The sequence below is a fragment of the Dermacentor albipictus genome, chromosome 1, assembly GCF_038994185.2.
Source record: "Dermacentor albipictus isolate Rhodes 1998 colony chromosome 1, USDA_Dalb.pri_finalv2, whole genome shotgun sequence".
In the NCBI taxonomy this organism is placed as follows: domain Eukaryota; kingdom Metazoa; phylum Arthropoda; class Arachnida; order Ixodida; family Ixodidae; genus Dermacentor; species Dermacentor albipictus.
Window position 1 is genome coordinate 315,744,520 of NC_091821.1, and position 21,795 is coordinate 315,766,314.

Consider the following 21,795-nt stretch of genomic DNA (forward strand, 5'->3'; position numbering starts at 1 on the left):
TAACTTATCATCATCATCAATTATTCCGTTAGAAGGGCATGGCTTCCATGAGAGTGGAAAACTGCCAGGGTCATACCCTTGCTTAAAAGTCCGGGTGACGGTTATATGTTAGACAATATTAGGCCCATCGCGTTAGCTTCAAATTTCGTGAAACTGACTGAAATAGTTACACTTAGATTGACTTTGAAAGCCGTACTCAATCGGCACGGCGCAAAAGGCAGTATACGGCATTAGTGACTCTAGACATCTCAAAAGCATACGATAGTGTCGCGCATGTGATTTTGCTCAGTCAGCTTCGGAACATTAACTTTACAAAATACCTTCAAGCATGGATTGCAGAATTTTCAAGGAACAGAGAAATGTATTGCTTCCAGAGGGGCATTTCTTCGGCTAGTTACGCGCATACAAGAGGCGTTTCACAACGGGCATTACTTTCTCCACTCCTATTTAATATTCTAATGTGCTCCATCCCATGCAGTGGCGATGTACATACTTACATGTCTGCTGATGACATAGCGTTTTTCTCGTCGGCAAATGACATCCAAAATCTTTACAACGCATTACAGACATACTTGTCTGCTATAGAAAGATGGCTTGATGCGATGAATCTCTTGCTCAACGTTAACAAATGCCTGGTTCTCGCATTTCCATTAAAGGGCCCCATATATATTTATCTCTCTCTTATCATCTCGATATCATCCCACAAGTAGAGACTGTCAAGTATATTGGCGTAATATATGACTGTTTTCTGTCTTGAAAGGCGCACATTTACTATATTGCAGCAGAGGGTGTTCGTGCGATTGGTTTGCTACGTAGGCTAAGCAATAGTCGATAAGGAATGCGAACAAGAACACTGTTATCAATTTACCGCATGCATATTGCCCCGTATTGGAATTTGGATGTGTACTGCACTCTGGAGCATTTGCTCATAAACTTCACCCTCTTGTTCTTCTGGAGAGGCAGGCCTTGCGACAATGTTTGGGACTACCTTATTTTGTAGCGAATGAAGTTTTTTATCTGGAAGCTAGGATTCCTTCTATTGTAACGCGATTTCGATCATTAGCTGTACGATCATTTTAAGGCTATAAATCTCCTATAAGGCGTTCAAAAACAATTTTTATCTTACTGGCCTCGATTCCACACACCTCAAATTATTTTTATACAAACTCTCCTAGCTCAGTTAAACGTCCAAATTCGTGACGTGATTCCTGTTTGTTGCATCACCAATTCCATTAAAGTTATGTTCGATGATATTTTCCGGGAAAATGCAAAGGCATTACCTTACCGCATGCTAAGCTCTACCTTAAATGATTGCTTTTTGCACACACCGATCAAGGCAGTTATTGCCACTGACGCTTCCCAAAATGAAGAAAAGTGTGGAATCAGAATTTTTTCCTATTCTCGTTTGGTCGTTTTCTCTTCGGCTCTCAGACTTCGTACTGATTTTTCTGCCAGGATTTTTAGCCGTAATGCTAGCCCTTCGTAAACTAAATAAATAAACATATTCCACAGCGGTCGCGACGAATTCTGCGTCTCTGTGCTGCTCCCTCATTGCCTTTGATGCCTCCCAGGTCTTGCGATCTTTCAAATCGTTAGTCCCCCTCATTTAGGTTTGATTAGATTGCTTTGGGTACTAGGACGTAAGGGGCAAATTCTAAACGAAATGGCAGGCGTTAAGCATTCCCCATACGTGGGCCGATCCCGAAGATAGTGAAATGCCAGGCCGACCCGCGGCGGAGGTGCAGTTCACCATTAAGGGGCTCAAATGCACAGCTTCGCTAGTCATCTTTCTTCACAGAGTGGAAGGGCACCGAGTTTTTTGTTTTCATTTATTCCTACGTTCTATTAAAATCGTAAGCTAGAATCTACGTATTACTTCCCATATACCTATCCACCAATTTTGTTTAGTTATTTTATCATTCTTTTTTTCTTGCTGCTACATGGAACTACCTGATTCTTGGCCAATCCCCCAGAGTGGGTATGTGCCACTAACTAGATAAACGGCCACTGCTGATCTAGTGACGACGACGTGTTTTGCTGGATGTTAGCTGGTCTTCAATGTTGGCCAGTGCTTGCTACCCTTGTAAACACACTCTGTAGGATAGGATAGGATAGGATAGGATAGGATAGGATAGGATAGGATAGGAGAGGAGAGGAGAGGAGAGGGATAACTCTAATAAAGTGCCGCAAACGACGGTTTAACGCGTCGTGACGCTGGCCAAGCGTCGACCCGGGGTTATATGCTACTTCTGCACTACCCCAGTTGGGCCCGTTTGTAGTGGGTCATGAGGCTTGTGCTTTTCGAGCGCACCCCGGGCCTGCTGGACGGCCCATAGTTGTGAGTCCTTGTCTGCAGACTGCAGGGCAGCTTAAAGTTCGGGCAGGTAAGTCCTGGAGGTAGCTGCCGTCGGGAACCCGGCACAGTCCCACATGATGTGCCATTGGTCCGCCGGACCCGCTGCACAAACACCGCACAGCCCACTCGGATAGAGCTCTGGGTGAAGCACGTGCAGCATTGCGGGGGCGAGGAGTGACGCGGTCTGTATTTGCCTTAGGAATACGGCCTCGTCTTAACTGAGTGCCGGGTGGGGAGGCGGCATTGTCCGTCGAGCTAAGCGGTAACACTTGGTTACTTCGGCGTAACTCGTCAATCTGTCCTTGGTTTCGAACCACCACACGGAACGGTCACTCTCGGGGGCGCGGAAGGTAAGCGCTCGCGCCGCCGAATGGGCCGTCTCGTTGAGGTTAGGTGAGGATGCACACTCGCCAGCGTCCGCCGGGAACCACTTGATACGGACGGTGCTGCCGCGGTCTTGAAGTTGGAGCTTGCCGATGATGGCGGCCGCCGGCGCACATATTCGCCCCTCGGCAAAGTTGCGCACGGCATTCCTCGAGTCGCTGAGCACGGTGCGACACTCAGCCTCGGTGATCGTCAGAGCGATGGCAACCTCCTCAGCGTCTGTGGCGTTCGTGCACCGCACGCTCGCTGCCATTGTCTTGGTACCGGTATATAGCCGCCGCAACGACCACTGCCGCGAAGCCTTCCCGCTTGTATTCCGCTGCGTCCACGTACCGGGCGTGCGGGTCTTGGGCGTGTTGTTCGGTGAGAGCCTTGGCCCGCGCCTGCCGCCGTTCTTGGTTGTACTCTGGGTATGTTCTTCGGGATGGGGTCCACGTAAATGTGGGCCCGCGCCTCATCTGAGATCACGCACGGTTGCCGGCTAGGAGCTTGGGGCTTGTAACCCAGGGACGTTAGTATACTGCGGCCCGTCTTGGTGGTAGAGAGGCGCTCGAATTGCGCGGTGAGCTGCGCCTCGGCTATTTCTTCTAAGGTGTTATGGACGCCGAGCTGCAGGAGCCGAGCCGTACTCGTGGTCTCCATTAAACCCAGCGCCGTCTTGTAAGCCCGTCCGATCAGCGTGTTGATCTTGGTCCTGTCAGTGACGTGCCAGTTGAGGTCGGCCGCAACGTAGGCGATGTGACTGATCACGAACGACTGGACAAGGCGCACGAGACTGTCTTCACGCATGCCCGCCCATCGTGTAGAGGCCGGATGGCGTCCATTGCCTTGGTGGTAAGCTTCTTGATGGTCTCGTCGTTGCGGCCGCTCTTGTTGAGCAGCAGGCCCAGGACCCTGATCTTGGGAACTTCGGGGATGCGTTGTCCCGATGCAGTCACGATCTTGATGTGGCCACACTCCAGAAGGGGAGCGCGCTTCCGTCCCGTTCGAAGCGGTGTGAGGACGAACAGCTCGGGTTTGGCGGGCGAGAACATTAGGCCTGTGCCGCCAAGGTGCTGCTCGATGGCGGTAACCCCCGCTTGCAGCTGTTGCTCGATGCTGGCGTCGGTGCCGCCGGCTGCCCACAGGGTAATGTCGTCGGCGTAGATCGTATGCCGGACGCCGGTCCCCGCTACTGCCCTCGCTACCCCGATCATGACGAGGTTAAAGAGCAATGGCGAGATGACTGAACCCTGCGGTGTACCCGTACTGCCAAGCTTGTGTTCGGGGAACTTTAGGTCTCCGGCGTGCAGTTCCACCGTGCGGATGGTCAAGAAGTCTTGAATATTATTGTAGCTCGTTACCCCCATGTTGAGTCTTGATACTTGTGCTAATATGGCTGAGTGTTTGACTTTGTCGAATGCACTTTGTACACCAAGACCCAGAATTACTTTGCTGTCTTGTGTCTTGTTGTCGATGATTTCTTGTTTGAGTTGTAACGCATCTTGTGTGCTGAGTCTGCACCGGAAGCCGATCATCGTGTCAGGATAGAGGCCTTCCTTCTCTAGGTATTCCTGCCACCGGTTGGCGACCACGTGCTCCAGCACCTTGCCCACGCAGGACGTCAGTGAGATGGGACGCAGGTTGCCGATGTCCAGTGGTTTGCCCGGTTTCGGAATCAGGATCGTTCTTGCAGTTTTCCACTGTCGGGGGAGCGTGCCCGAATGCCAGCATTCATTGAAGTAATGGGTCAGGGCCTCTATCGAAGCATCGTCCAGGTTACGTAACATCTTGTTGGTAACGAGATCGCGGCCGGCTGCTGAGCGGGTGTTGAGCTCGTGCAGCGCTACCCGTACTTCCGATATCATAATGTCTCGGTCGAACCACGCGTTGGGCAGCCCCTCGTAGGGCGGGTGGGTTTCCGTTGGGGTGTCTGGCAGATACTTGGCTTCCAGGCTCCTGATAACAGCGTATTTTCCTTGTTGTTGTGTGATGGTGTGCATTAGGCGGGCCAGGCGGTCGCGCTGTTATGACTTGGTCTTTGTTTCGTCTAGGAGGTGCCGAAATAGATTCCATGTACAACTCCGATGAAATTCCCTGTCAGCTGGGTTGCAGATTTCGTTCCACAGCTGACGGCACACGAGCATGCAATGGTGTTCAATGGCCCTGTTTAAGTCAGCCACCTTCTTCCTCAATTTGTGATTCAACCGGTGCTGCTTCCAACGCGCCTGTAGCAAACGTTTGGCCTCGATCAGATGGGCCAGGCGGCTGTCCATGATGATGACGTCCTGATCTGTTTCTATGGTCTTTGTGGCTGAGCGCATTGCATCGCGGAGCTCCGCCGTCCAGGTTTCGATCTCTGCGATGTCTTGTGCTGTGGTGAGGCGCCCCTTACGGAATCCGTCCCAGTACGTCCACTTGTGTGTAATGGTATTGCTCCGTAATTGGTTGGGTATCGTAATTTCAAGGATGTAGTGGTCACTGCCCAGGTCGACGCCCGTGTTGTGCCATGTTACTTTGCCCGTGTGGTCATTTTTGATGAATGTAAGGTCTGGTGTGGTGTCTCGTGCTACGGAGTTGCCGATGCGGGTAGGATGCGCGGGGTCCGTGATTAGGGCACAGTTGTGGTCCAAGGTATCCTGTAATAAGTCCCGCCCCTTGACCGTGTCCTTCACGTAACTCCACGCTCGATGGGCGACGTTGAAGTCCCCTCCGATCAGCAACATGTTGTCTCTGGCTTGGGTGCTGGCTGTGTGGCTGTGTGTGTCTTGAATTTCTGTGTTTGGTGCTTGGAATTACTGTAGATGTTGACGATGAACAGGCTGCTTTTCCGTTGTTTGCTTGAGATGATTTCGGTGAAGGCGTATTCCACCCTGCTGCGGCCGTGTTTGAGTTGGTGCTCGATGAACGTGAGCCCTTTGCGGACGAACGTGCAGACGCCCCGTCCCTCAGCTTGGCTAATGTGAGCGCGATAACCAGGGAGGGTGGGGGTCACCGTCGCCGTTTCTTGCAGCAGGATAATGTCGGGTTTCTTGTTTACTGTGGTAATATGTTGTTGCAGCACTGCTTTCTTGTTGTAAATGTAACTTCACGAACCATGAGGTCCTCAACTATGTAGTTCAACAACCGCAACACATTGTTACGTGAAAGCACAATAACGAAGCTATACACTCTGTATATAGCTTCGTTATTGTGCTTTCACGTAACAATGTGTTGCGGTTGTTGAACTACAAAGTTGAGGACTTCATGGGTCGTGAAGTGCAAGATAGTGCCCGCATAGGAGCCGACAGAGCGTGATTGTAATTCGAGGAAAACCAATTTAAGTTATTCATGCGCACGCGTACTTCAAGACAACGGAGGTCACCGCCGGGTCCGGGTATCTTATATAGCTAGGGCAGCAATGCATTAGGGGCACATCGAAGAGGCCTTCCTCCTCGTTTTGATCGGCGTGCACTTGAGCCGAATTTTACCAAGAAGCAAATATAGCACCTCCGGTCGCATCGCGAACTCATGTTTGCGGGAACATATGTCACGCCTTCGCGTCTTCCTCCGAGATTATGCAGATCACGAAGGTCTCATGCAAAGGCGCGGGCTGCACGCGGAGCGGCCCGGGCCCTATTCACGGACGACAATGGCAATTTGGACATACTGCCGCTGAGTAGCTTGCACCCTTGAGGGCGTTCATTGTCCCCCAAACAATTAATCGCCATCTATCTCGCGCGCCTTTCAAAATTTTTACTTTAACGTTGTGCGCCCGGTACTCCCAGGTCACGAGCGGCATGCGCGTTATCAGGGTGACATAGCATTCTTGACAGACAAATAGAGAGCGCAGAGTTTGCAAGAAAGGAAAGGCAATTGCAAGACAGATGACTGTTTGGAGACAAGATATGTCCCAAAGGTGTAAACTTTTTAGATTGCACTCTACTAAGGAAGGTTCGCGCACCTTCTGGGCAGTGGCGTAGCCAGAAATTTCGTTCGGGGGGGGGGGGGCTCACGTTGCAGCTCGACCTCCTGCTTAAGAGGAATGTTTAGTTCGGGTGCTCCTATCTAAATACACGTAGAAGGAGAATTCGTTTTTCTCGGCAACCACTGCACCAAATTTGACTAGGGTTGTTGCATTTAAAAGAAAAACTTAAATTCTAGGGACTGTTGGTTTCGAATTCTTCATTTAGGCCGTCAATTCTTCATTAAAATTGACCGAAATCGCAAATTTTCAGAAAACGATACTATCAAGTTTAAAACTCTGTAACTCAACAATGAAAAACTGATATCAATTCTGTAAATTGCATCTAATAGTACATCTACAGCGGACGAAATTGCTATGTTACACATGAATCTCAAAAAAATTTAGTATTATGGAAATACGGCTTTGGAGAACCCTTGTATACAACGTAATAAATTCACGTAAGATACAAATTGACAAACCAAATTTCTCCGCTTCGACTGTTATAATAGATGTCGTTTACAGAACCGCGATATATGTTCTTGATGCAGAGCTATTAGTTTGTAAACGTCGTGCTTCTATGCTATTTCTAACTTTCGAATTTTACAAAATATTCTGAACAACGTTCAGGCCCTAAATCGATATTCCGCTTCCAACAGACACTACAAGTCAACTTTGTCTCTCAAATGCAACAAATTTCATTAAGACTGATCAAGGGGTTATCCCAGAAACGCGTTTCTGAGTTTTGCATGTACTTGAATAGGCCGCGTCGGAGTTGGGCCCGAGCTAATGCTTCCTCTTAAACAATTCGTCTAGAAGTCAAATACATGAATAATAACTGCAGCGCCGTTACCAAAGATATGCTGCAAACGAATTCTTGAACGCTGCGCACTGTCATAACAAGTAAAATATGTATTTCTTTCGTAAAAGGATATACTTGTATGTGCCAAAATTGTGCCAAAAATAATTGATATCAATGCTTCTATGTATTTTGTCAATTTATAAGTAAAGAAAATATCACACGAACTCGTATATCAGTTCGAAACCAGCAAAGCAGTGCATGCCGCTGATATGAAAAATATCGAGGCCATGAAACGAACAAGTTGAGGACAAATATGTTAATGAAACTTTGTTATTCAAGAACCTTGTTGACATTCTTTTACATATGCGACGGCCAATAAAAACTCTCCATGGCGCTGTCATTTGTTCCAATGTATTACGCAGGAGCAGCTGTCACCGGTCGTGTATCGCCAGTAATTGCACCGAATTAAATTATAGTCGCAACAGAGAGCACGTATAAAAAGCACGAGCTCTGGAAAAATTTACGAGGGGGAGTCAAATGAAAGTGAGCCAATGCGAATATATGACAAACGGGGTACTTTATTTAAAAGTAGTCTCCATGAGCATTTAGACATTTGTCCCATTGACTAACGAGTCGAGTGATTCCCGTCTCATTAATCTCCTTGGGTTCCTGCTTCCAAAAGTCTGCAACTGACTCTTTCACGTCATCGTCCGACATTAATCTGGTTCCCTTAATTGAGCTGCTTTTTTCAGTTGCCCCAAAATGTGGATGTCGCAAGGTGACAGGTCTGAGCTGTATGGCGCATGTTGCAGTGTTTCCCACTTGAACATTGCCAATTTTATGTTAACATCAACGACGTGGCGACGGGAATTGTTGTAGAACAAGATGACCCCATTCGTCAACGTCATTTGTCTTTGTTCAAGAACGTCGTTTGTTCTTGATTGCGACACGCAGCCGATCCGGCATTTCAGAATACCGGAAACAATTGATAGTCTCTCAAGATTTAGCAAATTCTATCAGTAATGGCCCCTGATGATCGAAAAAGAAAAGTCAACATATTTCCAGCGGAAATGAGGGCCTTTCCTTTCTTTGGGGGTGGTGAATTGGAATGTTTCCACTGTGAGCTTTGCCGTCGTGTTTCAGGCTCATGGTAGTGGCACCATGGTTCATCCCCAATCACAATTGCAGACGAGAAGTCGTCACCCTCACTGTGATACCGGATCAGATGAGTCAAGGCAGCACTAAACTTCTCCGTCTTCTGGCGGTGGTTCAAAATCTTTAGCATCCATTGCGCACACAAGAGCCGATAACCGAGATGCTCATGAATTATGGCGTGAACCGGAACATGACTGATGTTCACGCGCTCTGCCTGTTCATCGATGCTTATCCTCCGTTCTTGTCTCATCAGCTCATCATTCTTTTCAATTTTGTTAGAGGCGATTGCAGTGGCGTAGCTAGGTCGTCTGGCACCCTGGGCCCATAGGTTTTCTGTCACCCCCCTCCCCGGGTGTAGCGGGCAGAAAGAGGGGTGTCATCATGACGTATATGACACCCCCCCCCCCCCCCCTCTCACTGGCCCCTTGCACCCGGGGCCCACGGCCCCCCGGCCCCCCCTGTTGCTACGCCGCTGGGCGATTGCAAGATGACTTTGGCCCGGGCTTGGATCGTCTTTGCAACTGTCACATCCTTCTTTGAACCGTTTGCTCATTGGCCAATGAAATACAACGTTCAACGTACACGGTAGCCATATGGGGACAAATTTCTTTTTGGGAACAACCTTCAGCTGTTAAAAACCTCACGGCACCATGCTGCTGAACGTCTGGAGCGTCCATAACGTCACACAACCACGTTCAACCAAGTGTGTGAAAGCATCAAAAAACACTTATTCTCACACCTGCGTGTCACTTTTGTGAATGAGAGATGCCTCGGGGCTACGCGCATGCCTCGCTGATAATGAACCGAACCATTATTGCGCAGATGGACGGGGGGGGGGGGGTGGCTCACATTGAATTGAAACGCCCTCGTACATTAGAAATGCGAAGATAGAATGAAATACACAAACGCGAAGATACAGCTTCAAAGAGGGCAAAAAAGTGTCACTGGAAACGAAGCTCACGGCACGCATACACAAGACCTCGCAACAAGATGTTTAAATATACGTATAATTCTCCAATAAATCTACGTATCTAAAAAAGTCGCTGTATATAATGCATCAAACAAGGCAAACAAACATGCTGCGCAATCACAGATTCACAGAATCTAAATCCCATCCCCATTCCACCCACTGCCCCCAATGTATCGCGCGCGACAGAAGGCGGCGCGCTTGCTCCCCGCTTTTCTCCTTTGCGCACAAGACTGAGCCACCATCGTCGGCTCACCCATTCCAGCCAGCCCGAGTTTGAAATGTTCGCGGTGAAATGTGTTGTCGAGCGTGAAAAAGAGATTATAGACAAAATTCAGAATGATTTCCGGCGCCGGGGGTTGCTTTGGTCGGCGGTGCATGGACAGCACGAAAAAATTTCGGGGAAGGGGGGGGGGGGGGCTGAAGCCCCATAAGCTCCCCCCGCCCTGGCTACGCCCCTGCTTCTGGGGTTTATCTTGTCCTCAAACAATAATCGTCATCTATATTGCATGCCTTTCCTTTATTTAACGCTGTGCGCCTGGTACTCCCAGGTCACGAGCGGCACGCGCGTTATCAGCGTGACATAGCATCCTTGACAGACACATAGAGAGCGCATAAAGGAAACGCATGCAATGCAGATGATTATTATTTAGGTACAACATACACCTTGAAGGAGGTGTCCACTTTGTTTAGTGTGTATATATAGCGTCAGACGCGTTGTCGTCTACGGGCGATAATGTTCCCATGATAAGACACAGATACACGGCCCCTGCCCTTTTACATTAAAAACAAAATAATCTGGAAAAAATAATGTGCACGTGCTCCAATTGACGGCAAATAAGTCCCACGTGACTGAATTCTTATGGAAGATTATCCCATTATTTTCTGGCCAGTTCGTTTTCACCATTGTTTACTACCACACTTGGCAAAAATGGTTGCACCTTAGTGGACATCATAAGCTGAAAAGAAACATATTTGATATTCTGCACTACCGTTGTGACGATTTGATGTACCGCTGTTTCCTACATAAATGGGTCAAAGCACACAGCTCTCGTTAAAGAGGCTTATTGCCACAACAAGAATAGAGAAGAATATATCAAATCAAAAGGAAGAGTAATGATGAACGGTGCCGCTTACCAATTTTTAATTGTGGAATTCCTGCCTGTGAAATGTGTCTGCGAGTCACACACTACAATCATTCAAGCTATCTTCTTGCCATATTTACATTTTTCTAGAATTCTATCTCAATTTTATTCAATAATTTCGCTCTTGTGTAACATTTTCGTGCTTTTGCACTGTTTGTTAATTTAGCATATATCTTGTATGGCTCATTTGAAGTGCTAGAACAAAGTGACAAATACATTTTTGAACTCAATATATCAACTTTATTAGTCTCCACCCAGCCCAATGGAAGATGCTTCCCAAGGGCACAACGACACTGTCGTATTATTGAACACTGTTCAACAGAGTTTAACAACGAGATTATCCCGAGTGGCCTTTTTTTTTTCTTCGGGTTCCAAAAAAGATCTGTACAGTTATTTTCACTTTTATTGTAAATCCACAAAAAGATTTTTTTTCCTTCCCATTCGACATATTTACAAAGAGCATGCACAGAGGACTAAGATTCCATTCTCTGGTTGTTAGAAAAAGAGTTATTCCGAGGACCAAGCTTAGATGTGTCTGTACGTGTGTGTGTGTGTGTGTGTGTGTGTGTGTGTGTGTGTGTGTGTGTGTGTGTGTGTGTGTGTGTGTGTGTGTGTGTGTGTGTGTGTGTGTGTGGGTGTTTGTCTTGGCATCACACTCTGCAATATTCATGCACGCACACGCAAAGGACAGTGGAAAGCACACGTGGCCAGAGAGCAAGAAAAAAAAAACATGCACAAGTGTCTAAGCGAACACGTTAAAGAGACTGCATTTCTTATTTCCCACTGTTAACACAAACGACAGGAGAAGGGTAGGCCAACACAGGGAGAACATTTGCACTTGCAGTTTACAGATGCTGGGTATAATGGGTTACAACCATTTTGTTGTGCCATCATGGCCCTAAGGCAAGACCCACCAGGTTTTATGGGAGTCTCCATAACAGTGGCAAACTGCTGACTCTTTCTTTTTGCACCACACAGGCAGCAAACTGATAGATGTGTTCATGGCTTGATGAACAGAAAACAGATATGCAGAATGATGACAGAAGCCAGCAGTTTGCAAAGAAGGCAACTGACAGGAATCAACAACTGCAAGCTCTCCACATGACGACTGGGAAATCAAAACAGGATCAGCTGTCCACATATTGTTATGAACACAGAAGCAAAAGTGCTGCAAAGGTATTTTGTGCCTTTTGAAGGCCAGCAGGTAATAGAGCCGTAAACCTGTTTTGGGGGGACGAGCTGGAGAGGAGAAACTTCGTTACAGTGGACTGAGAGCAACAATATTTCACAACCAAATGTAACATGTAATGACTCATGTCTGTGCCTGTGGCAAGTGGTGAGTAGGACTTCAAGACTCGGTTCTGCAGACAGTTGCAGAGTGTGCCCCTGCCTTTTAAGTTTGCTGCCAAGGCTGCAAGGTTTGATCTCTGTATTCCAGCAATAGACCTTTTCTCACCTGTGTGATATGCACACACAATAGACTTGATGTAACAATGACTGCTAAGCAAGTTTTTGCTATGTGCCATGAGCTGCTAAACATGGGACCACATAGAAAATGTAGAAAGCAATACATTTTCAGATCTGATACACCTGCACAATTGGGCCACCATTTACTCTCTCAGGGCAATGGTCCACTGCATGGAAAAAAATACAAAGTAAGAGCAAACTTAGTCCACTTGAAAAACAAGGCCCCTCCCACTACAACTCAGCTTCTGGTTTTGTGGAGTTGCCCCTCTTTGCACAGTTTGTCATTTCCATAAGACTTGTGCCAGTCCACAACAATAACATGCTCTTTCAATCCCAGGACTGGCACTAGTCTCAGTTGCAAGTCAATGCAGAGAAACTTGCTAATAATTTCATGTGACAAACTACTTACTGGAAGGTGACAATAAACTAAGACATGGCCGTTTATTGCACTAAACACTTAAGGCCACATCAACATCGCTGGTCACTGGCCATGTTGCCATGCACATACTTCTGTACATTTTTGCAGAACACTCGCCCTAACATTTGCTCCTTCAGTCGAAACATTCAATGAAAAAGCAAAGGGGTAACACAGTTTTCCAAATCGAAGGCCAGCCTAAGAATGTGCCTTCAGAAAAGGAGTGTGTGTCATGATGCTATCGTAAGTTGAGCGTCACAACCATAGCGGCATTATTGTACACACCAAACCTCTGGCGCGAGACCACAATGGTTTGATTCTGCTGCACAGCAGTGAAATGGAAATGAATGATTGGAAGACAAACTAAAGTCACTGAATAGCTTTAAAGATTGCAGAGATATACCAACACTTTAAAAAATAAGATTGGAACTGAGTTTCTTTTCTGCTTCTTCTGGTAAAATGTTCTTTGCCGTTTCGGGTGAAGTCTGCCACAGCTTGAAACTAACAGTTCCAGCAAGTGTGGAAATAAAAGTACCAAGTGCTACATTTCCTTTCAAACTATGATGGCAGTGTGGCCATGTAATGACCACTGATGAAGTCATGAAGTCATCACAGTACAGTCGGCAATGAGAACATTGGAATGCACATTAGCTGTATGACACACAAGTGAAGCTACGACCAGAGAATACTCTCAGAGACTGATGTGAACTTTATGTGAACAAAGACAGATGTTAAAGGGGGGGAAAAAAGGCCCTATAAAACCATGTATCTAAATGCTATGTTATTAATTGAAAGATTATGATCTGCAGGTTGAGTTCTGGTTGAAATGCATCATCAATATGGTTAACTTAGGTTGACAACATTCCAAAGCTACACAGTGACTCCAGCATGCCCTGTCACTAAACCAACTGTTTCCTGGTTTCTTGACAAAGCATTTTTATGCGTGCCAGCTTTATCTGATGAATGGTAGCATGGCCAAAAAGGCATCTCAGTATTTACACTTTCATTAATGCACCAGTGGCTGTAACTGACCTTTGTAAACCATATTCACAGACATCACTAAAACCTACCACGTGCAGGATCTGTTGTCCACAGCTTGACTAACATCCTGCAATGTCCAGGATAAAATTTTGTCACCACCAGAGCTTGTAAACAAAATGACACGCTGCTGAACAAAACCTCTCTGCAATGTTGTAGTAAGTGAGGGCTGGGGTAAAACAACAATCAACCAGCTGTGGCTGCGTCTCAATGGCAAAGGCTAGCACAGTAACAGGATAAGACCAATTTGTACAGATTACAAATACAGTATGCAGTGCACATCACTGAAAAAAAGCTCATTCATGACTGCAAGACAGCAGGGCTATGGCTTACAATGACATGTCAAAAGCCATGCTGTAAGGCATAGCTCAAACTTATGCTGTCCCACATTCTTGTGTTTATGCTGCCATCAGCAATGCAACTTATTTTCAGCTGCTGAATCCATCAACAAAATCTTTGCAATACGATGGGACCTAGTAGCTCCATGTGTATTAAACTACACCAGATGCAACTAGTATAGGTCTGCCTATATCCAGTGTGATGGGATGTTTCAGTCCAAACTTCCATTTCAGAAACATAACCAAACATGAGGTAATGTGATCCACATAGAGCATTTGGAGGAGAAATTAACAGCTCCGTTCTCAAATACTCTACAGAGCAGAGTTGAGTTTATGTACAATAAACTTCTCTATCACAGTTTGAACTCTAAATCTCTTGCCACTCCGGAAATAGGCAGCACTACACTAGCTGCGTAGAATACACCTAGAACGCACAATAGAATGCTGATAACTCCAGCCAAACTAACCTAAAACAGACTAGTGAACACGCTGAATTTAGTCCAGAAATCAAAATCATCCATCAACAACAGCCCGAGTTCCACCAAGAGCTTGAGTTATCAGTAGTCTACTGCAGGTCCAGTGATTTTATTAATTAGTCCTCGTTGTTGTTCTTTCAATATGTCTTGCTGATACGCTTTCTTTTCTTGCATAACTTGGCAATGTGACTGTAGCTTGATAAGAAGTTGCTTGACCTAGTGTTCTCTTGCAATTGCAGCACTGGTGCGGTTCGGCACAATTAGCTCCTGGGAATGTTTTCATCTGTGCGCATTTCTGACTTGAGACGCACAAATTCTTTGGCGACTTCGTCATTGGTTCGCTGTGAGAGTATCCGCAGCACGGTCCAGCCAGTCTCGTCCATGTGAATGCGCCTTCCAAGGGGCAGCCAGCAGGCGCAGCTGCCCTGCTCCATGATGTCCCGCAACTGCATCACGGCAACTCCTACCAGCCGGTCCTCCCGGGCAAAGCAGTAGTCCTTGACGCAGATGTGCAGTTCATACGACGATGGGCTCTCCTCGTTTCCCATCATGCTGGAAAAGTTCAAAGTTCAATGCTCTGTTTATTTGCATCATAACAATGAAGGCAGGCCTGGGCAAACAGAAGTTAAAACATTCTATTTAAAGGTGTAATGGCATGGCTGTCCAAGTAATCCCAGTTTATCATGAGAGTGAAGAAGCCAATATGGTTACAAAAAAAAGAAGAAAAAAAAAGAAAACTGTGCCTTCAGTGCTTTTAACCCAAACAACTTAACTTTATACAACAAAAAGAGCAATACAAAATATACATGGACATTCAAAGTGACTGGGTAGCCAGACATGTTGAAGAAATGTGGTACCTTAAACACGTTGAAAAAAAGCTACTTCATAAAATGCCCTGAAATGCTCAGATGCAGTATTTTTCAATCCAAAAGTTATCGTAAATAAGTTTGTTGAGTAATAAGTAACACTGTATTACATAGCATTCATGCAAGCTATGCAAGCATGGCTATGCACACAACTGCTGTGGAGCTGAGTGCAGCAATGACATCTTGATTGGGTGCGCTTCAGTGACTTTGGAATTTTAACAGATCAAATGTCTGAGTCAGACATGTGAAGAAAGGAGGTTAACCGAGGGACCCAATTTTTATTAATCATATCTTGAGAAGCCAACAAACAGAGACACCAAGGAAAACATAGAGGAATTTACTTGTACTTGCTAATTGAATTAAATTAATGATAAATTAATGGCAACGAAAGTGAATGAACAAACAACTTGCCGCAGGTGGGGAATGATCCCACGTCTTTGCATTACACACGCGAAGAGCATCGCACGTGAAGACGTGAAATCGTTCCCCACCTGCGGCAAGTTGTCTATAATTTCTTTAATTTAATTAATAAGTACAAGTAATCTCCCCTATGTTTTCCTTGGTGTCTTTGTTTGTTGGCTTCTCATGTTAAGAGTCAGACATGGGCAGTTACTACAAGAACACATTGCAAAACTGGCCGGCGTTTTAATGATACCATGACGCAATGACAAAAAATAATAAAAAGAAGGCAAAATTATTGTTGCTACACTTAGACGCAGCAACTGCCTTAGTGGCACATTGCAGTGTTTATTTCAGAGATCATAGAGAAATTTTCGTCGTAAAGCCAAACTTTGTCAAATAATGTTTATCAGCCATGCTAAAGCTATATGCAGAGGGTCAGCTTGAAACTATTTTTGTTCCTGTTCAATGAAAATGGTTCAGTTCAACTTTGCAGCAAAAGAATAATAGTTGAAACCGATTTTAGCTGGTTTATGTTCATTTGCATAACCTAAGAGTACGAGAACAGCTTGAATGTATATTGTAGAAAATCTAGAGGGTGCTCCTGAGCTGCACAGAAAGACAAGAAAAATTAGGTGTGTGTTCTATTCTTTAGGTCGCAAGTAGGTGAAAAAAATATCACATTGTGGAAGCAGCAATACGTCAGAAACAATATGTCATTCGAAATCAAAGAAAAGGTACTCACAAGTGGAAGGTTTCATTGTATTTGGGGGACCAGTTATTGTTTTTGGACTTTGTGGCATGTTTTCGTCGCCGCTCACTCAAGTTTGGCCCAATAATATTCACTTCCACGAATGGACGGAACATGCTGGTGTTGGGCCACTTGATGTCATTGGCAGCAACCACTGGGGAAGGAAAACAAATAAAGCATGTCTTTCTTTTTGCAGTGCCTACGCCCAAATCACAAAATATAAACACTGGCATAAAATGCAGCAATCTTTCTTTTCCATAGCATTGTAGAACCATCTCAAAAACTACCTTTTTATGAGCTGCTATGGGGTCAGACATATTCAAAGCCAGGTGAAAAATTGCCAAGAAATGGGAAGCACACAACAAAATATCTGAACTTGCTGTTTTAAAGTAAGCTGCACAGCAAAGGGTTTTATCGGGTACAGTTTTTGCAGGGTAATAAGGGGCAGCAAATGACTCATATAAAGCTTCTTTTTCCACACCTATACATACCAATACGTTCACATGCATTTGTCTCCTTCAATGAAATGAAACTTGCTAGGAATTTAAAATTAAGACACAACCTTTTCTCCTTGCTAACCAATTTGAGATGCAAGTACCTTGCTATTGTTATTGCTCCTTTCCTTTTTTTTTTTGCCACCCTGAATATGATATGCAGTGGCGCAGTGTTCTAACTAGGAACTAGCCATGTAGGCCATTAGTTTGATATTCTGCTTTACACTGTGTTGAATATGAACAATAAAGCCATTCAACCTTCATTTGAAATATTGTGATAAGTACTTCAAAGTTGACCAGCAGAGCAAGGGTCCCAAAGGCCATGGTTGTACTTGACCTTAGTACAAATATTTCATAGTACCAAACTTATGCCAAGCCAAAACAAGCTGCTGTTAATGTGACTGGAATAGCTTGGCAGGTGAAATGAACTTGTATGAAATGGGTCCAATTTTAGTGATATTACTACTGCAGACTCCCTTTAGGATGAACTCGAAGGGACAATGAAAATTTGTTTTTCTTACAAGAAGTGTGTTCTGGCAACATGACCAAGTGCATTCAAATATCTTACTTCAAAATGGTAAATAAAGTAGACTTAAAACGCTGGAAAAAATGACATAAAAAGCATTTATTTAGCTGAACTTAACAGAAAACTGTTTTCAAGTGGTACTCTTGCTTGGTTTCATCCAGCCCTTGATGAATATTTGGCGCTTCTCAGCAAATCGGCGAGCAGCCACAATTGTCCTCTCACCTAATCACATTAAAAATCCTTCTATGATCTGCGATGCGGACAGTCTACGCACACCAAGGGCTGATAACTTCGTGGGCGCTATAGCACTCATACGCTTGCGAATCACCTGCATTCACAAAGTGAAATGTCACTGCCTCTTTTTGCCTCCTGTTTCTGCCTCTGTCCGTGAGTTATGTGTGTGCTACAGGCTTCCCATAGGGTGCCTGGATGCATGCGTCCCCAAGTGCAGTGCATTGAGACACCCCAGCCTACAAGATCGACAGCGGTGGCGGTGTTGTGAATTTCGGTGTTCGTGCGGCAAACAAAGGTTCCATGGATGGTTCCGTGATAGGTGCTGGGAGAAAGAAGGGTTCTGAGCGATGTTGAAGAGAATGAATAAAGGATTATATTAAAAAGAAAGTATGGTTTCAGTTTTAAAACATGGTTCCAACTATTAGAGCACATTACATGCTATAGTGTTAGCATGTCCAAGCATCACATCTCTCACAGCCGTCCGGATTCACTTTTTATGCCCTTTTCGTCCCTCTTTCCCTTGTTGAGGAAATGCACTGGCTGGCCAACCTCCAACGCCGAATCCCCAGTTGTCTCCAACGAGGTGCAACTTTTTCCAATGTGGCACACCTGTCTCCAACGTGGTGCTCCTGTCTTCAATCGGTGGCCGCTTCGTGAGGGTCAGGAGGGGCAACATTGCTGTCTTGAAGCAAAGTGAATGATGAGGTGTGAACATCAACAGTGACAGCTGCGTGTCGCTGGTGGGGCATCCTTTGTTCTGGGGAATCGCCTAGCAAACCCGCACCCATGGCAGTTGTGCGCTGCTGGTGGGGCATCCTTTGTACTGGGGAATCGCCAAGCAAATCAGCAGCGTGACAGCTGTGTGTCGCTGGTAGGGCATCCTTTGTTCTGGGGAATCGCCAAGCAAACCAGCACACGTGGCAGCTGTGCGCTGCTGGTGGGGCATCCTTTGTTCTGGGGAATTGCCAAGCAAAACAGCACCTGTGACAGCTGCATGTCGCTGGTGGGGCATCCTTTGTTCTGCGGAATCGCCAAGCAAAACAGCACCTGTGACAGCTGTGTGTCACTGGTGGGGCATCCTTTGTTCTGGGGAATCGCCAAGCAAACCAGCACCCGTGACAGCTGTGTGTCGCTGGTGGGGCATCCTTTGTTCTGGGGAATCGCCAAGCAAACCAGCACCCGTGGCAGCTGTGCGCTGCTGGTGGGGCATCCTTTGTTCTGGGGAATCGCCAAGCAAAACAGCACCGTGACAGCTGTGTGTCGCTGGTGAAGCATCCTTTGTTCTGGGGAATCGCCAAGCAAAACAGCACCTGTGACGGCTGCATGTCGCTGGTGGGGCGTCCTTTGTTCTGGGGAATCGCCAAGCAAAAAGCACCTATGACAGCTGCGTGTCGCTGGTGGGGCATCCCCCGCATTGAGGGACCGCCAGGCAAAACAGCAGTCACTCCGAATGTTCATTTTAACCGAAAAGTATGTGTGAGGTGGTTCGTCTTAAGCGGATTTTTTTGTTCCATTGAGTCTATAGAAAACTAAACAAATGTTCCCATGTTGTTCGTTATATGCGAGAATTCAGCTTAACCGAATTCATTGTAACGAGAGTTCACTATACAGTTAAACCTCGATATAACGAACTTCAATATAATGAAGTGTGTTTGTATACGATCTCAATATAACGAAATTTTCCTTCCGCAGCAAAGGAATGCCGAGACAAGAAATGAAAAATTCCGCAGACACAGATGGTCAAATGCACATAATGCACAGGTGAATTAGAAGTGGCTGCTTGCAAATGCACCTCTCAAATTGCGCGCTGCGCGGCAAAAGCAACGGCCACAGTGAAGCTGCATCAAGTTCCATGTAAAGTTCAAGTGTGATAAAATCCTATCCTGCCCCGTACACTTTGTGCTTTAGATGCGAGTGAAAGTGTGCGAGGATGAGAAAGAAAGATGGCGGCCTCAAGCATGAGTGCTGCCTCCCTGCGCGAGCAAAGGGAAAGACGGGGAGGGGAGGGAGCTAGCAGCACCGCAATCAAGCACATGCGATGGGTGGGGCGTCGAGAGGGGATAAGTTGGCACGCGTCTCGACCGCACCTGGCCGTAAGCGCGGCTGAGCGTATATGCAGCTGCATACTCTGCTTTAGAGGTAACCTGCCGCGTGTGTGAAGAGTGGGCATGCCGAGACGGCGTGGCATTATGTAAGCTGTCTTCTCATATGTTTGGTATTGAAGGTCGCGTAATCTCGAATTCCGAATCTCGAAAATGGAGCGAGAGGAAGACGAAGAATTCGCTCCCCACTGCCGGCACTTTTCATAATAGTGTCGTCCCAGTGTGGACGATGCTATCATCCGCGGGGGCACAGTGCACGCGAAAGCATGACTGGCTTCACTTAATTCGTACCGCCTATGTGAAGATGTCGTCGACGTGGCATGAAACCATATCATTCGTCGCCAACTCCCAAATTTATCAAAGTGAATTGTTTTCTTATTCAAATTTGATTTTTTTTCGATTGCTCAATAATTCGTAAAATTCTGCCGCAGCTTTTCGTGTAAGAAAAATCGATCGGCGACTGTACTTACTTGCATGAAAGGTCGAATTTCAATACAACGAAATTTAAATATAGTAAAGCAAATTGCCGATTTTACCTACTTCGTTATATCGAGGTTTAACTGTACTAAGAAACATTTTTGAAATGTTTAATACAATTTCATTTTCTGCTTGAGGAATGCTCTTGTAGTTGTTCTAGCCATTAGGTAATGATGTACTTTGTTTCACATCTGAACACCCATTTCTCCTCCAAGACACAAGGTGCCACCAGTGCACTAATGTGCGCATGAGCTTGCCACTTATCACAATGAAGATTACTACATGCCTGCATGGAAGTTTACAATGCTTCTCTGATGCTTTCTCCCTGCTGGGTAATGATGCCTAGCACCATCAGTGAGATTTGGCAGAAGATAAAAAAGCTCATGCTGCTGACTAAGAAGACAAAACAAAAATTCCTTGGCTGCCAAAAATATGTCTGGTTATATGGTTGTAAATGTGGAAATTCAATGCAACTATAAGTTCCACTGCACTTGACTTTCCTGTTTCTAGCTGCCAAGTCCTACATGTTGAAAGACTGAAGCAAAAGTGTGAGCCCTCTGTAAAAATATACATAACAATCAAAATAAAAACATTACATTCTGTTTCTGGAACTGAGGGACAAACACATCTATTGTTAGACTGCCTTGGATTGCATACAGTAATATGCCCAAAGCTTCAACAAATATGACAACTAAAAATTAACATGACAGTGGATGCATAATACCTTTTACAGTGATCTTGTGTTCTCCTGTTCCAGGGTGCATAAACAGATCGACCTGCACTGACACTTCTCCAACACTGCCTTCTTCTGCACTTGGTTGATCTAGAGAAGCAGGGGTTAAAAAGATCAATTTCCAGATTAGCCAATCAATCTGTTCTTACTAAGTGCCAACTTGTCTTTCCATGTGCACATTACAGATCACAAACATATGTCATCTGGTAATAGGGCAGCTCAAGCCTTAATTGTGAAGTTTATTCTTCTTTTCAAGAAAAAAAGGGGACCGGGACAAAAGGCGGTAAGGCCTGACGAAGCCCCAGTACCCATACAGTTGGGGGAATCGCCAAGCCAATCGCCAATTGTAGGCCTGTATACTGTGGTTTCTAAAACACTTAGCACTACAAGGAAGCAACTGTTCTAAAATTTTCTACAACTTACTTGCGCCATGTCTGGCAGATAAACTTTACATGTGTTAACCTATATGGTATTGTGTTAACTTGATAGGTTCTGACAAAATTTTGCAATGTGCAGACATTAGACTACATTGTGCTGACACTATATTATGAAGGAGCTATGAGTAGGAAATGCACCACATATAAAGGTGCGGAACTTATTTCATTTGTGTATTAGGTAAGTTGTCCTTTTATGCTTGGCTAACCTCGTCCATTTAAAATGGCCGGAACAAGCTGTTTCGATAAAGGTCGAAATCCCTCTATGATCCACTTTGTGAGAAACACTGCACCCATCTTAAGTGACGCTACTA

The 21,795-nt window shown here is 45.6% G+C and overlaps 1 protein-coding gene and 1 long non-coding RNA gene across 6 annotated transcripts in view; one reads left to right on the forward strand and one right to left on the reverse strand.

Moving 5' to 3' along the window:
• Positions 1-14,843, forward strand: part of LOC139054510 (uncharacterized) — a 55,064-nt gene extending 40,221 nt beyond the window's left edge. Inside the window, exon 3 of the long non-coding RNA XR_011511297.1 lies at positions 14,705-14,843. This is a non-coding gene — a long non-coding RNA (uncharacterized lncRNA). The remainder of the gene's footprint in view (positions 1-14,704) is intronic.
• Positions 11,117-21,795, reverse strand: part of LOC135904322 (protein unc-13 homolog B-like) — a 405,600-nt gene continuing 394,921 nt past the window's right edge. For all 5 annotated transcript variants that reach the window (XM_065434988.2, XM_065434979.2, XM_065434961.2 and 2 more), the window contains 3 exons: positions 21,039-21,137; positions 16,476-16,635; positions 11,117-15,017 (listed from right to left, as the gene is read on the reverse strand). In XM_065434988.2, coding sequence (XP_065291060.1) covers positions 14,726-15,017; positions 16,476-16,635; positions 21,039-21,137 — 551 coding nt within the window. In that variant the 3' untranslated portion in view covers positions 11,117-14,725. The remainder of the gene's footprint in view (positions 15,018-16,475; positions 16,636-21,038; positions 21,138-21,795) is intronic.